Here is a 16,937-nt window from a genome sequence, read left to right as displayed (position 1 = left end):
AAATGAAGGGCGTTGTTCCACTTGTAGACCTTGATCTGATTGTGAGAGAGGAAACGACAAGTGATTGAACTGGTGATGAATCAGAGAGGTAGTGGATGTGGGGGTGGAGCGTTGGGGTGCAGAATTAGTACCAGCAGCCCCCTGGGGGTAACCAGAAAAGGTTTCCATCTAGTTGCGTCACTTTCTGTGAAAAGTAAAGGCAACTTTCCACACTGATGAATGTTCTCCCTTTACATCTGAATGCACAGAAATAAATGAAAGCACAACAGAAATTTAGAACCTTTTAATCAATTATAGGAGTGAGGCAGTAACTGAGCCATTCAGTGTGGAACATTGAAAATAAGTGGTAATGTACAAAAAGTAAAGAATATACATATTTTTTCACATTGTGTCATGTTACAATCGCAAACAGCAATGTTTTTATTGGGATTTCATGTAACAGAACAACACCAAGACGTGCATCATTTTCAAGCGGAGAACCGACTTTCCGTGTGTGTCCCCACTAGCTTTACAAACGGAAACCTGGAAAGTGAATTCTTTGACCGTCTTTCTTTGTAAAATAGCTCAAGCCCTGTCAGATTAGATGGAGAGCACCTCTGAACAGTAATTTACAGTTCTTGTCATAGACTGGTTGGGCCATTCTGTATGAAGGGTCAAAGTAACATAAATCAACTTGGTACTGGGAACATGGTAAGATTTAGTAAAAACCAACATGTGATTAATTTCTCCTCTGTTAAAATTAGAATCTGTGAATTTGGAGGTCATTAAAATGATAACATGGTCAATATTAATGTTATAAATACTAAGGTTATCAAATTAGTTATCAAATTGTCTGTTTTCATTCACTGCCTTGATTTTAGCGCCTCCATTTTTACCATTTCAGTTTTAACATTCATCACGTTCACAGTGTAATTTTAGTTACTTCCTGTAGATCCGAATACAGCAGCCGCCCCTGCGCAGCAGCGGAGTACTTGTAGTCCACAGCTATTTTCAACAGTACGGCAGTGATATCGATGGCCACGGGGTAGAGCTGCGGGGGGGAGCCACGGGGAGTCACACACAAAGAGCGCCCAGGTTGAGTCTCCAGACGAACACATGGCCTGAGGATTATTTTCAGGCTATGTGTGGTGACTATCTGTCAAAGGAAACAAATCAACTAAACTAGGGACTTAAATAATCACTGATGCGCACCATGGGTTTGTGGTTTTGGCCGTAGCCTATTATTCAAAAGAGTCCAATATACAAACAAGAGTAAAACTTTTCAAAAGGTTAATTTCCAGGGAAACAAGGAAAAAGACAATGACAATTGTGGGTTCCACTATTCCACCCAGTAGTTAAACCCAGTGGTAGATTCAAACGGATGAGCTGGTAATCAGGCGCATTCTCTGGAAGTGGGAGGGAACACTGCTCGGTCGGCTGACAGATGCCGAAGTGAACTGGTGGCGAGAAACACCGAACCCCCTTTTTTTTTTTATTAAGTGGAATCTTAATAAACCGAGTAGATATTTGAGTTCAACAAACCTGCATTCTCGCTTAAAACATCTTAAACATTTATTTGGGGTCACAGAAAGCGTATTATTTACATTTTTAATCAAAATTTTCTTGCCACCATCGTCCGCCATTGCTGCCCGAGTTCAACCAAATCCAATTCGACCCGCAATGAATCATGGGAAATTGTGGGTCACAGACTACAAAACTCCGCTGTTACGCAGGGGCTGCTGCCGTATTTGGATCTACCAGAAGTAACAAAAATTACACCGTGAACGCAATGAATGATAAAACTAAAGTAATAAAAATGGAGGCGCTAAAATCAAGGCAGTGAATGAAAACAGACAACATTAAATTTGATAACCAAAATATTTATAACATTAATATTTACCATGTTATCATTTTAATGACCTCCAAATTCACGGATTCAAATTTTTAAAGAGGCAAAATTTATCATATAGTGGTTTTTACAGCACCCAGTTTTACCATGTTCAGTATTTCACACCTTGAATTCATTTCAAGTTGATTTGTGTTACTTTGACCCTTTATAATTTTGACACGTCAGCAACCCTAAACATACACTTCCTGCTTTGGCAGCCTCTAACAGATTTTCCTTCAGCATCGCTTTGTTTTTAGCTCCATCTACCTTCTCATCAACTCTGACCACCTTCCCAGCCAGGTGAAGAAAAGCATTCCCACAGCATGATGCTGCCACCACCAGCCCAGTAAGGATAGTGTGTTTTGATGTGTGGTATTAGTTTTCTGGCACACACAGCGTTTTGCAGGTTGGCCAAAAAGTTCAGTTACGGTCTCATCTGACCAATACATCCTCCTCCACATGTTTGTTTCCCCTGTATGGCTTGTTTCAAAATGGCTTTCTTGATGTCTGCCATATAGCCCGGATTTTTGAAGTGCATGATTAATAGCTGTCCTATCGACAGATTCTTCCACCTGAGCTGTTGACCTCATCCAAAGCCAAGCTTGTTTGTTTAAGTGAACGGCCATGTCTTGGTAGGTTTCCGGAAATGCCATACTCTTTGCATTTTCAGATCATGGACTAAACAGTGCTCTTTGACAAATCCAAAGCTTGGTATATTGTTTTATAACCTAACCCATATTTAAACCTTTATAAAACACTGTCTGCCGTGTTCCTTGGCCTTCATGACGCTGTTTGCCTTAAACAAGCCTCTGAAGGTTTCACAGAATACCTATTTTTTTAACTGAAATTAAATCACGCACAGATACACTTTATTTACTAACGAGGGCCAACTTTTATTCATGGAATTAGAATAAAGAGTGCTGAACACGACACACCATTTTTAGACTTTTATTGGTAAAACATGTTTACAGCCTTGTATGATTTTCCTCACACTTTCTGATTCCGCACTACGTTTTCTTTGTCTCTCACTAAAAACCACAATAAAATACATTGAACTTTGAGATTTTAACGTAACAAAGGGTGAAAATACATAATGGTTGTGACCACTTCTGCAAGGCACTGTTTTTGCATTATTGATACAAAAAAAAAGTGTTTAACGTTGCAGGGACGGAAAAGGACTGAAAGTTAAAATGAGTATTGGACTGGAATGTGTGCTCAGGAATAAACACAATCCAAACCTATGTTTTTGTCTTTGTGTTAGACTGAAATCTCCAACCACAATAATTGTTTTGGGTCACGATATATCAGTGGAAACAACAAAGGTGCAATGAATTTACTCTGCTTGTGCATTTCACTTCTTAGACTATGATCATGGGTGGTATAAATCTGAAACTGTAGGATGTTTTGATGCACAACCCACCATCTTGAACATAAAGTGAGAATAGGCTTGAGGGTAGAATAACCTGGCAGCAATGAAACACAGATTGTAAATTATGCTGTAAGAATTGAAACAATGAAAATCTCGTTTCTGACACAGTGAAGACAGGAAATATAATGTACGGTGAGCACAGCTTACTACTGAGGATAAGCTTTATTACGGGATAAATATTGTTCAGTCAGTTCAGAGTGCTATTTGTTATCAAACTTAAAATATTACTGTTATCAACAATTATAGGAGGTGTGCCAAGATTTCAAGCAACTTTTTTAAATAAAAAAAAAAACATCTAAAAAGCTGCTCAAAGAGGGAAAGTTTCCTCAGCTTAAAACAGAACCTAAAGCTCTTAACAGAATTTTCTTCAAGGGATGAAACGAATCTGTTCTTTTTACAGTCATCTTTGAGGTGTTTAACTGTTGGACAAGCAGTAAAACACTTGAACAGACGTGAACACTTCCTCCAGTACATGCAGACAAAAGCATCCTTCAGACACTGGCAGCTGTTTCAGATGTAAGGATTATGATTATTGATTAATTAATATTTATCAAGAATTATAATTTAAAATCATAATTTGAATTTTTTTTTATCTCTTAACCAAAAATCATTACTTACAAATATAAATCAGAGATGTCCTCTGGTGTTGTGATTATGGGCTCAAAGCTCTTTAATAATTACAATTTGCTATTCATCATTAATAATTTGTAAATTATTAACCAAAACCGCAAAATGTCACTGTTTATTCAACCGCTTCACCGAAGGTGGGGGAACTTTGACCTTGTTTTGACAGATAAATCACTCTTGCAATAAATAAACACAAACGCTTCCCTTAATTATATATATGAAGATTTATTGAAGCCAAATAATTCTGATATACCATTATTCTGGTCCAAAACCATCACCTAACTAACAAGCACCGTTCTACACAAAGGGAATAAAAATGACTACCTAACAATAATAATAAAAGAAAAACATATATGCGCATTTAGTGTCTATGAAGATCAAACCAGTAGTTTTTATGACAAATTGTGTAATTTGGGTTAAAATTAAAGAGAATTCCTCCTGGTGTTCTGATGTCTCGATTGCAGCGATAAGCTGATAAACGGTGGAGCCACGCCCCTTTAGGCTCTAGGCAGCTGATCGCCCAAAATCTTGACAAAGAGTCATAAAACTCTGAGGCTGGGAAATTAGTGGAAAACCTCCAGCATTAAAACTGGAACAAAGAGTGGTCAGGCGAGGCCCAGACCGTAGTTGCTTTGAACTAAAAACTTTTAAAAGTCCAACTTCTAACTCCTGGCTGATTTGGGATCACCTATCCAATTTAATATAAAAAGAATGAAATTACGCCGAGGTTGATTTATTCTCTCCACCGGTTGAGGACGGGTCACGTTTGAAGAAAAACGAGGGAGGGGGATCACGCGTCCGTGATCAACTTAAGAAAAAAAATGGTAAACTTCTCATCCGTCCCGGAGGGGAAAATATGAAGAACCGTTTAGTTGACTGAATCAACAAGGAGAAAACTCATCTCCTTGGAAATAAAACCTGTGTGGGTTTTCACCTGCGCTAGGTGTTGGTGTTTTCTTCGATTGGTATATGAATCTTCTGACCTTCTTGTATCAGACAGATTTCGCGACTGTGGCTCAGTAGGAAGAGTAGTCGTCTTGCAATCAGAAGGTTGCGGGTTCGATTCCAGCTTCCTCCTGCCATATGTCGATGTGCCCCTGGGCAAGGCACTTAACCTGAAGTTGCCTACCGATCTGCATATTGGTGTATGAATGTGTGAATGTGGCTCTAGTGTAAAGCGCTTTGAGCGGTCTGTATGACTGGAAAAGCGCTATATAAGTTCAGTCCATTTACCATTTCCAGCTTTCAAGCTCTTCTGGGAATGGCCTTGTGGAGAAAGAGTTTGCCTGCGAGCTTTTGTCTCTCCAGATATGTGCCTCTACTCCGTCATCCCGTGAGACACGTTGGAAATGGCAATGAAACTTTATTTTCTGTGGGCTTTACAATCATGGTTGACGTCAGAGCAGCGATGTCTGTTGAGCTGCACATGTTCAACTGTGCGACCAAAATGGATGACCAACACAGGAATTTTTCAGTCCTTCATTTTTCAATGTTCAAACTCATTCTAATCCTCCTGTAACAAGTTGTTGGCTTAGTCTTCTGTTCCAGCAAGAGGTACACCATATTTCTGCAATCATCATAATAATATAAATGAATATGTGCAATATCACAATGACAAATAAGTGCTTAGATGCAATACTAGGTAGGATAACAAATCTCCACCACCATTATTATTATAATTATTATATATTAAATGCTCAATCACCTATTCACCAAACTTTCATTTTTAGCCTACATTTTTGCAACATTGTAGTGTAGCATTAGTGTTAGATTTGGTTTTCTTAGCCAAACTGAATTATTAGTGAGTTGATTTTAGTTTGTTCATACATGTTTACTTTAAGAAGGGAATTGGTGGGGTGTGGACACCCAGACTTCCCTCTCCCCAGACACCTCCTCCAGCTCCCAAGGTGTTCCCTGGCCAGCCGAGAGACATAGTCCCTCCAGCGTGTCCTGGGCTGTCCCCTGGGCTTCCTCCCGGTGGGACGTGCCTGCAACACCTCCCGAGGAAGGCGTCCAGGAGGCATCCGGTATAGATGCCCGAGCCACCTCAACTGGCTCCTCCCGATGTGGAGGAGCAGCGGCTCTACTCCGAGCCCCTTCCGGATGGCCAAGCTCCTCACCCTATCTCTAAGGCATAGCCCGGCCACCCTACGGAGGAAGCTCATTTCAGCCGCTTGTATCCGGGATCTCATTCTTTCAGTCATGACCTAAAGTTCATGGCCATAGGTGAGAATCTCTTGTGATATCATTTTTGTGATGCTCACAAACGCAGGTTCGCAGCTCTTTTATTTGGTGTGCTTTTTAAGATCTTGGTAAATTGTGAAATCCCGTAGTGGAAATCCATACTTCGATTCCTAGATATGTTTTTTGTCATTGTACTTAAAAAAAAAAACATATGTCATCATTCTTATTTTGTATAAGCAAAGAAAGCTACATTAATTGTATACTTTTGTAGACCTTTACAGAAAGAAAAGTTATTTAACTTGATCAAATGTGTTTCCTTACTGGAGGCCTCCTGACAGACTTACAGGGGGAGCAGATTGGGGTAGCAAATAAAGCTCTATTCAAGCAAACCCAGCTGACAAGGGCTCTGAGTGGATCTAACCCTCTTGGCAGAGTAGAAAGGCCACCCTACGGATGTCTTATTTTTGCCAGGAAACAGTTAGGGTAACTGCACTCCATGCATACAAATTGCACTCAGATGCCACTAAAACATAGATGTGCCACTTCCTGCTCTGAAACACCAAAAGAGAAAAAACGGCAATGGATGAGGTGATATTCTGGTGATGCTCTAATGGAGTAAGCGTGCAAAGGTTGAGAGGTATGCATCCCCCTGTCTGAGACGCAGCCATGCTGAAGAGACTGCGGGCTCGATGTTTTGCAAGTGGCACAGATTTGAACTCAGCAGCACAATGGAACTGTTTGCATTTGTCAGTTGTTTTTCTTTGATTTATTTTGGAAAGTATCCTTTGCCAGGAGAATAAGGGTCTTTCTTTACCCCCTCAATTTGTTATTAGGACATAAACTGTAGCCCAGTTACTGGTAGGGAAATAAATATCCTGCGAATATTTTTGCCAGAACATATTTAAAAATTATTCAAGAGAAGGAAATGAGTTTATGAGTTAAGAGGTATAGAAAATTAATCATAGATGAATATCAGACTTGAATAACAGTTACTGTTATTACTATTATTATCGCAACTTATTACCTTTCATATTACTGTACCTTGTATTGTTGTCTTAAAATGATAGTCAGGGATGTTTATGGAATGCACTTTATTTTATTTTTTGTTGTGTTGAATTACAAAATTTGTATAAAAATAAGTATGTTCTTCTTGATAAACAAGAAGTGATGTAAATAATGTCACAGGAGAAGGGGTAAGTTAATATAAATTTATACTTCTGTCCACTCCATCGAGCGTGAGAAGTTTGTATTTTAAGTAAATATTGCAGTTACTATCTGCTGTTATGTTCAATTAAATTTAGAAACATTATGTAATTAAATAAAACAAGAGCAACATTTGACTGATTTGAAGAAGAGAGCCGAGGGTCTTTTAGAGAAAAATGCCATCAGGGTAAGACGAGCTGCACTGAAACTGCGGCATGTCTGTAATCTGAAACGCTTGGCTGCCCGTCGCTTGGCTTCAGTACAGAGAACACTGCTTCACTGACACTTTCATATGACTGTGAACAATTCACAAAGATTTCCATCTTTAAATTGTGTTTTCAGATTTCTCACTAAAGGGGTAAAGGCAATCACATGTAGACTTCTTTGCAAAAGTATTCACAGCCCTTGAAATATTTCACATTTTGTCCTCCCTTGCAGAAGAGAAGTGTCCCCGCTGCATGGTGTTACCTTTTTATCCTGGATTACAACTGTCCAGGGTGAGTCTGTTTTTCTATCACACGAATATGCTTTGATCTAAATTGTTCCATTGTAGCAATCAGCGCATCAATGTGTCAATGGCTTGTGTCAAACTACAAACAGGAATCCTTGTAGCTTTCTTTTAGGAATAGCTTTCTTTTTACAACTTTTCCAAAAATGCCAGATTTGCACAGAGGAATCCTCTTTTAAACTTCTCCACAGCTTTGTCCCAGATCTTCCTGCTTTGTTTTTATGATGTGTGTTCAGTAATGTTCTCTGATAAATGACCGAGGCCTTCACAGAACAGCTAGATTTATACTAAATTTAAAGTTACACAGAGGTGAACTATTTAGCTGTAGACAATCAAGTGCAATAGGTTTTATTCAGAGGTTACAGACTAAAGGAGGCTAAATGCAAATATATCCAATTTTTCAGGTTTTCTTTTAAAATGAGTTTTTCAAATTAAGAATTAATTGAGGATACAGGATTATTTTCTTTCCACCTAATAATTAGGTGCTACTTTGTGGTCTAAAATCAAAAATCCCAAAATAACCCTGTGAGGTCTTTGGCTCTAGTTCAGGGCATATAAATGTCTTTTCAATCCACTGTAATAGACTAGTAATGACAGAAAGTATTTACATTCAATAAAAAAATGCATCTATGAATATTACTAAATGTATCATAAATCAAAAAAAAAAAATCTAATATGATGTGCTCCATATTATGATGGCATAAAACAAATTAAGATGAAATATCTCTTAGCTCCTCTAGCTTTGACATTGATTTGACAGGCTTGGACATGTTTAATGGCTCTGATGACTGTACACTGGACAAACTGGGCTATTACAAGAATAAATCTCCCAGTCCGTCAACTCTAGGCACTGCATCCCACTGGACACTGCATGGAGAAGCATTATTCAAGCAGTAGTAGAGGCTCAGTGATGAAAGGGGGAGACAAGTTGGGAAGTATTTAATCCAAGTCAATTCCCGGTGATGACTGGTATCTATTTTCACCCAGCTTGATGCATGTTATCTGCAGTTTTTGTGTTCTTAAAACAGACTCTGACTCTCTCTGAACCATCTCACCCACTCTCCTTGGCTTGGACAGTGTTTGAGTGGGAGATGGAGCAGATTTTGCCTGCAAGGTTGTTAATTGTGCTCGTTTCTGTGTGGACACACCCCGATGTGTCACTGCTGAAACATTTGACAGCGAGGTTGGCAATTAAGAGCTGTGCTCCAACAGATGTATTACTGGTAGTCACACAGAGCTGTCAGCTACCCGAGGAATTAGCAGATGGAAGGCAGCACAGAGAAGAAGGGATATTAGCTGCTCGGTGTAGAGGAGCAGCAGTACTGAAAATCTCTATTAGTTAGATCAGATCTAACATTTTCCTAATTGGTCAGCTTCTTGAATGGTTTATTGATTACACTGGGTAGTGACATGAACTGTCAGCAATAGAAGTTAAACATTAAAGCAGAGGGTTTAGAAAGATATGCACCGACAGTGACGCTCAAAGTCTCACTCCTGTTAAAATGCCAGATTTTTGAGATATTGAAAATGTGACCGCTGAGAACCATTTCTGCCTTTAATCTGACATACAGTACAGGTCCTTCTCAAAATATTAGCATATTGTGATGAAGTTCATTATTTTCCATAATGTCATGATGAAAATTTAACATTCATATATTTTAGATTCATTGCACACTAACTGAAATATTTCAGGTCTTTTATTGTCTTAATACGGATGATTTTGGCATACAGCTCATGAAACCCAAAATTCCTATCTCACAAAATTAGCATATTTCATCCGACCAATAAAAGAAAAGTGTTTTTAATACAAAAAAAACGTCAACCTTCAAATAATCATGTACAGTTATGCACTCAATACTTGGTCTGGAATCCTTTTGCAGGAAATGACTGCTTCGATGCGGCGTGGCATGGAGGCAATCAGCCTATGGCACTGCTGAGGTCCTTATGGAGGCCCAGGATGCTTCGATAGCGGCCTTTAGCTCATCCAGAGTGTTGGGTCTTGAGTCTCTCAACTTTCTCTTCACAATATCCCACAGATTCTCTATGGGGTTCAGGTAAGGAGAGTTGGCAGGCCAATTGAGCACAGTGATACCATGGTCAGTAAACCATTTACCAGTGGTTTTGGCACTGTGAGCAGGTGCCAGTTCGTGTTGAAAAATTAAATCTTCATCTCATAAGCTTTTCAGCAGATGAAGCATGAAGTGCTCCAAAATCTCCTGACAGCTAGCTGCATTGACCCTGCCCTTGATAAAACACAGTGGACCAACACCAGCAGCTGACACGGCACCCCAGACCATCACTGACTGTGGGTACTTGACACTGGACTTCTGGCATTTTGGCATTTCCTTCTCCCCAGTCTTCCTCCAGACTCTGGCACCTTGATTCCGAATGACATGCAGAATTTGCTTTCATCCGAAAAAAGTACTTTGGACCACTGAGCAACAGTCCAGTGCTGCTTCTCTGTAGCCCAGTCTGGGGAATGCGGCACCTGTAGCCCATTTCCTGTACACGCCTGTGCACGTGGCTCTGGATGTTTCTACTCCAGACTCAGTCCACTGCTTCCGCAGGTCCCCCAAGGTCTGGAAATCGGCCCTTCTCTCCACAATCTTCCTCAGGGTCCGGTCACCTCTTCTCGTTGTGCAGCGTTTTCTGCCACACTTTTTCCTTCCCACAGACTTCCAACTGAGGTGCCTTGATACAGCACTCTGGGAACAGCCTATTCGTTCAGAAATTTCTTTCTGTGTCTTACCCTCTTGCTTGAGGGTGTCAATAGTGGCCTTCTGGACAGCAGTCAGGTTGGCAGTCTTACCCATGATTGGGGTTTTGAGTGATGAACCAGGCTGGGAGTTTTAAAGGCCTCAGGAATCTTTTGCAGGTGTTAAGAGTTAACTCGTTGATTCAGATGATTAGGTTCATAGCTCGTTTAGAGACCCTTTTAATGATATGCTAATTTTGTGAGATAGGAATTTTGGGTTTTCATGAGCTGTATGCCAAAATCATCCGTATTAAGACAATAAAATACCTGAAATATTTCAGTTAGTGTGCAATGAATCTAAAATATATGAATGTTAAATTTTCATCATGACATTATGGGAAATAATTAACTTTATCACAATATGCTAATATTTTGAGAAGGACCTGTATATACTATTCAACTGAAAAACAAAAACACATTTGCATTAAATTGGTCTCACACTGCCTTAAACTAATATCTTCCTGAACCTGAAGTAAAGTTTAGCCTCCTATATTTTCTTGATATTTGCTCAGTTGTATCTCTTAGCTAAAGCCATAGTTTGTAGAGGTGGCAAAGGTTCATAATAATCTCATTGTACAAAAGTATCAGTGAGGAGAAGAGTGTGAAACAAGCATAGTACATAAGCCATGGTTAGTGTTGAGCATGAATGTGGAGCCAAACAAAGATGTTTTTTACATGAGGAATTCGAAGGGAACACAGCTCATTCTGATGTCAGTAAACGTCGCTCCATTCGGGGGTGAAAGAAAGATTTCACAGCATATTAAAGGCCAAATTTTGGATATTTTATGAAAACATGCACAACATTTTCCCTCAGGGTGAGCTAGTTGACTGCTGAGTAATTGTTAACAGGGACAAAATTCAGTTGTCCTGTGTGAGGACCCATATTGTTCTTGTAGGCCTATGCGTCTCCTCTCGCTTTAAACTTGAGTATGCCACCTCCGGTTTTGCTGTCTACTTACTAATATCAATTACAGGATCAGACAGATTTAGATTTTATATCCCAATTCCATTATTTGTGGTGGGAGAAACAGCTGAATTAACTATTATTTAGTGGAAATAACTGAAGAACATGCCAGCATATGAGTTTAAACAGAGGACTTTAATAAAGAGGAATATCATTAACACAACATTTTATTTTGTCCACGTGGATTTGTTTGGGATTTTTTTGGCTGTAGAATAAATATAAAATAAGCAATTAGCTGGTGCTGCTGGCCCTTTATTATTAACAAATTCAAAGTCAGTGATTAGCTTTTACTCTGTTCTACTATGGGGTTTTTACGCTGCTGTTTAGCAAATTAAAGAAAAATTAAAGAAAAAAAATCTAATCTGCGTCAATCAAACCGATAGTTTAAATGAATCTGTTTCAAGTCAGAAATTTCAGACTGGTATTGTTTTCTGACAATGAAACCATTAAAATATTTGAATGACCTGAGCTGTTTTGGGAGTTCAGCCATAATAAATGTTTATGAGTGAAGATATTTATTTAAGCAAAGACCACAGGAGAAAATAAAAAAGATATGTAATGGTATAATCGAAATGCTAATTTAGGAATGATTTTCTATATTTAGAATACATTTAAAACTTTTATTGGTCAGTTTTAATGCTCTTAATTGTTTGGCCCCACCCTAGATTTCTAATTTATTTAGTTTCTGTGTGTGGTAGATCCCTCTGGTCATCATCTGGGTTTTTCTAGAATGTTCGTTAGAACTAAATATAAACATTTGGGTGAACAGACCCAGATTCTGGATCCCTCCGGATCTACGCTCAACCACGGACCTGAGCCTTTTTACATCCAAACTTAAGACCTTTTAATTCAGGAAGGCTTTTAATACTCGGTAGCACTGTAGAATTTTATTCCAGATTTCTGACTTTTATTTATTCTTTTATCTTTTCTCTGTTTTATTTGTTTATATAAATTTAAATAATTTTATGGCTTTATTGTAACTTACAATAAAGTCAAAAATTATTTAAGAACAATATGTAAACACTTTAGTTTTCTGGTTTGCTGTTTTAAAGGGCTATTTAAACAAATAGATGAATGAATGAAATGAAATGAATATATTTTTAAACTCTACTTCAGACAGAATATAATAAAATAAATGAATGAGAACTACTTAATGTTAGAGCTTTGAATTTAACTTAACTGAATTTAGAACTAGTTCTAGTTAAAGATGAACTGACACAACACTGACCATGTCGCAGTAAACACAGTCAGTAACAGGTGGAGGAAACATGGTGGAGGACATATGGGGCATCTGTAGCATTACTACAACTAGACACTTCTCCAAAACCAATGAAAAGAATAGACATATACTGGTAAAGGGAGGCTGCCAAGAGCCTGATAGAAACAGGCAGGAATTTCTGATTAGGTTCTGTGTATCTCGGGGTTAAGAAGCAGGGTTGAAAGATAGAAGCCTTTTCTTTCCCAAGAAAAGATCTAAGCCTGCATGCCAACATTTTTCAAAAGCTCATGGAAGAAAGTGTTATGATCTGATGAAGCCTGAACCTTTGGCCAGAATTCCACGAGGTAAGCTTAGCACAAAAACAACAAAGCACAATACCCAAAGAGCTCAGCCTCTGGGATTACCTTTCTTTACATGGAGTTAGACTTTTTCAAGATGGATGAAATCACGAATAATTTAATGTACCAGTGAATCTTGACCCAAAACCTCCAAGTGTCTGCTAGAAAGCTGGAGATGAAGGAGAAATTATTTTTTCACCAAATATACATCAAAATCTACAAAAGAAAGACTTCATGAGAGAAAAATGTATGTTTGGGAACGGCTGAGCCAAAGTTCAAACCTAAATCTGACAGAAAGCCGCAGAATCACCTGAAGAGGGTTGCTGACAACTCATTTTTTCACAATCGTATAGATTTGGATAACGTCTGTGAGCCAGAGTGGGCAAATATTACAATGTTAAGATCTGGGATGCTAATTAACTCCCAGTGAAGAATGAATTCTGAAATTGAATAAAATATAATAGTTTAATTCTTTGACACATCTATGCCACCAGCATTTTTATTTTTCTTATTTTTATTTGTCAGTGAAATTGTACATTGTATATGTCACATTAGTTGTACCATGATTTGTCATGGTCTCATTTTACAGAAACATCTGATAAAGGTTGTTCAGACTTTTTTACATCCACAGTTTGTGATACAATGATACAACTGAAAGCAAAATGAATGTTCCAGATGAAACATTTAGACACAAACTAGAACTCACCATCCAACAAATGCACGTTGTGTCCAATAAAAACTGCTTTTTCTATCTCCTAAATCTCTGACTAATGGAAGCCATGAGGACATCCAGCCATGTGGTGATAGCCCCACTGCTTTTCAGTAAAATGCATTAGTGATTATGAGAGCTGATTAAAGAAAATCTTTCTATAAAATGATTCACACAGGCATTACCAGACCATTATACATACATAAAAACCTGTGCTCATCTCAGGGCTTAGGTATGATGCGTTCAATGACTGGCAAAAGATCATAATTAAACAAATTATAAAATTCCATTATTCAGCAGATTTCTCTGGTAATCTCTAGTGTGCTGGCTTTATGGTACTTCAACTGACAATAACTTGAAATCTAATATAAATATTTAATGTTAAACAAGTTTGTAATAGACTGATTTAAATATTATACATACAAGAAATCAATACGTTTTTTTTTAAACACTGTCACCTCTCCTTTCTGACTCTCCTTACGTGCATGTGCACATTGAAATAAAAAATACAGGGAAAGGTTTTGATAAAGAGAAACAACAGACAAAAGCTGTTATCTGCCATCTCAAAACAACAATCCCCCAAATTTCAGTGCAATTCATGCAGATTTTATCCTGGCCCTCTCTTACCAGCTCTTGGTTCAAGAAGTTCTTTCTCTCTATCGAAGCTAAGTAAGATACTAACTACACATAGGCTCTCCACAAAACCCGTCTTCAAAAAGCAATCCAAGCTATCCCTTTCAAAGTCGCCACAGTGTAAACCAGGGATTGTTTGTGTGCAGTCACTTTTTAAGCTGTTGACATTTTGACCATCTGAAAACAACAGCACAACTATTGTATGGTAAACATAACTCTTAATACAAAGAAAAGGTTTATATGTGGGGTGGTTGCAACAAAGATAAAATCTTTTCCTGGCATTTGTTTTGGGCACAATAAAAGACACCTCACTCTGAGCTGGTTATATACAGATCACACAAATTTTGAAAGAGAAAACCAACACTTGATGGACTGTACACTGAGCTACTCTTGGACAATACAAATCCACGGGGGGTTTTACATCGACAAGTGCATTCACACCCCGGCATGATCACATGACGGTAGCACTCATCCCAGTAAATCACTGGGTAGTCATAAGAGCCCTGCTGTTCTTTTGTTCCTATCGCAGGATTGATTCAAAGCAGATGTGATCTTGGAGTGCTTAGAGGACAAACTGACTCACTTGTATTGAGCCTGGAAATGCTCCTGGACAAAGCTATGCTGGATCCTGGGCTGCTGGGACTGGATCGGGTCAGGACACGGCACCTCCTCCACTCCAACGGGACCCTGCAGCACAGAGGAGGTCACCGTGAACACAGCAACGTTCACATTCTTTCAAAGTTTTGTGGTGATGCTTAGACTTAGATGGTTGCTTAATAAGTTAGAGAAACGTTTGTCAGTATGACATGGCAGGTTTCATGCTGATATATGGGATGCGGTTTCATAACATCAAGGTTGTTTTCTAGCAGTAAATTCACATTCAACTGAGACAGAAAGACCTCACAGAACTATATCCCTCCACCCTCTGTCTGTTCTCTTTTATCTATGCACCTAAAACAGAGAGGCTGGCCTTGGATTGAGATAAAAAAACAGCAGGAAAAAAAACTGGCTGATTACTGAAAGACTTGCAAAGTCACAAAACAAATGTGTGGGACAGAGTACTGTACACAGGGAGGGACAGACAATGGCGCAGTGATTACAAGGTTTTTCTTATTACCACTCTAACAGAACAGTATATGAAAAGAATTACAACAGTATTTAATTTGTTCCACTTTTAGTCACTTTTCAACCACACACTTACATTTATTTTATTATATGTTCATATATGTTTATTATATTATATGTGATTGATTGTAAAGTGAGGGGGAAATTATATTTTAAGCATTTTTGTTAAAATATATTTAAAACGTTTACTGTGCATTATTATTCATTCTCCTTTACTCTCATACCACTAAATAAAAATTCCATGCAAGCCACGGCCTTCAGAGTTCCCTTAATTAGTAAATAGAGTTTAATTAGGTGTAATTTCAATTTAAATACAGCAATTATGTGAAGGCTTCAGAGGCTTGTTGGAGAACATTAGTATTCTTTAAGAAACCTGAACACAACATTCCTCATATATATAATATGAAAATAAAAGATTGAAAATTAAGATTGGAAAAATATACATGCATTGCAATAGCAAAGTTTCAGGTGAACAATCCTTCCTTTTTTTTAAATAAACTATTGCATTTATCTGTTTTTAATCTGAAATAACAACCGCAGCTGTAATCCCCAGAAACATCACACCAGAAATATTAGGGCATTAATATCTGCCAGAAACCATTAATTGCCTTTTAGAGTTTTTTGAGAGATTTCTTTAAGTAGATAGCATGTCTCATATACTTCACTTACCTGAGGAAGGGAAAGCTTCAGTCCACACAACACAAGATCAATAATAGTAGTGGAGCGATCCACTCACTTCAAAATACCCAGAGATTGCTTAAATACTTTTAAGCAATCTCTGTGCTGTATTAAATCTGTGCTGTATTACATCTGTGCTGTATTAAATCTGTGTGCAAATCAGGATTTGCACATAGATTTAAAATTGATCAGAGGGGGCTCCAACAATACAAACAGCTATATTTTTTAATAGCTCATTTCACCATCACTTGTAAATACCTCTGTCAAACTAGAATGGTTAAATCTGATGTTTTCGAACAAGGTTTTCTCATAAAATTGTTAAAATAGTTGCTTTTTTTATTTTGGGATGTTAGGAAAAAACATTGGGGGGCTGAAGCAGCCCTAAAATAGACTAGAATTGCCCCTGGCTGGGTCGGTGTAAATATTACGCACTTTAAAATGCATAAAGTCATAATCCCATGCCGACCTGGTCTGGCTGAAAGGCCTACACTCTGCAAGCTTCTCTCTGTTGATGCATGCTTTCCCTCTGTTTACAATTCATCTGATCTCCTGGTACCATACTGGCTGCCACTGTTCCCAGGCTGGCAGCTCGACCATAACCTCCACTCACAAACCAAGCTCAAAAGGGGTTTAGCATTTCTAAGGGGGAGGGGGTAAAGTGTATGGTTTGTATTTGTCTCTAATGTGTGTGAAATGCA

General features: G+C 38.3%; 1 protein-coding gene across 2 annotated transcripts in view; it reads right to left on the bottom strand.

The window, feature by feature from the left end:
- The window catches only part of LOC124865055 (ubiquitin carboxyl-terminal hydrolase 43-like), a 114,440-nt gene that overhangs the window by 52,161 nt on the left and 45,342 nt on the right, over positions 1-16,937 (bottom strand). For both annotated transcript variants that reach the window (XM_047360061.1, XM_047360062.1), the window contains exon 3: positions 15,020-15,123. In XM_047360061.1, coding sequence (XP_047216017.1) covers positions 15,020-15,123 — 104 coding nt within the window. The remainder of the gene's footprint in view (positions 1-15,019; positions 15,124-16,937) is intronic.

The sequence above is a fragment of the Girardinichthys multiradiatus genome, chromosome Y (assembly GCF_021462225.1).
Source record: "Girardinichthys multiradiatus isolate DD_20200921_A chromosome Y, DD_fGirMul_XY1, whole genome shotgun sequence".
Lineage (NCBI taxonomy): Eukaryota > Metazoa > Chordata > Actinopteri > Cyprinodontiformes > Goodeidae > Girardinichthys > Girardinichthys multiradiatus.
The sequence above is the reverse complement of the archived record's forward strand: the minus strand, read 5'-3'. Positions and strand labels throughout refer to the sequence as shown.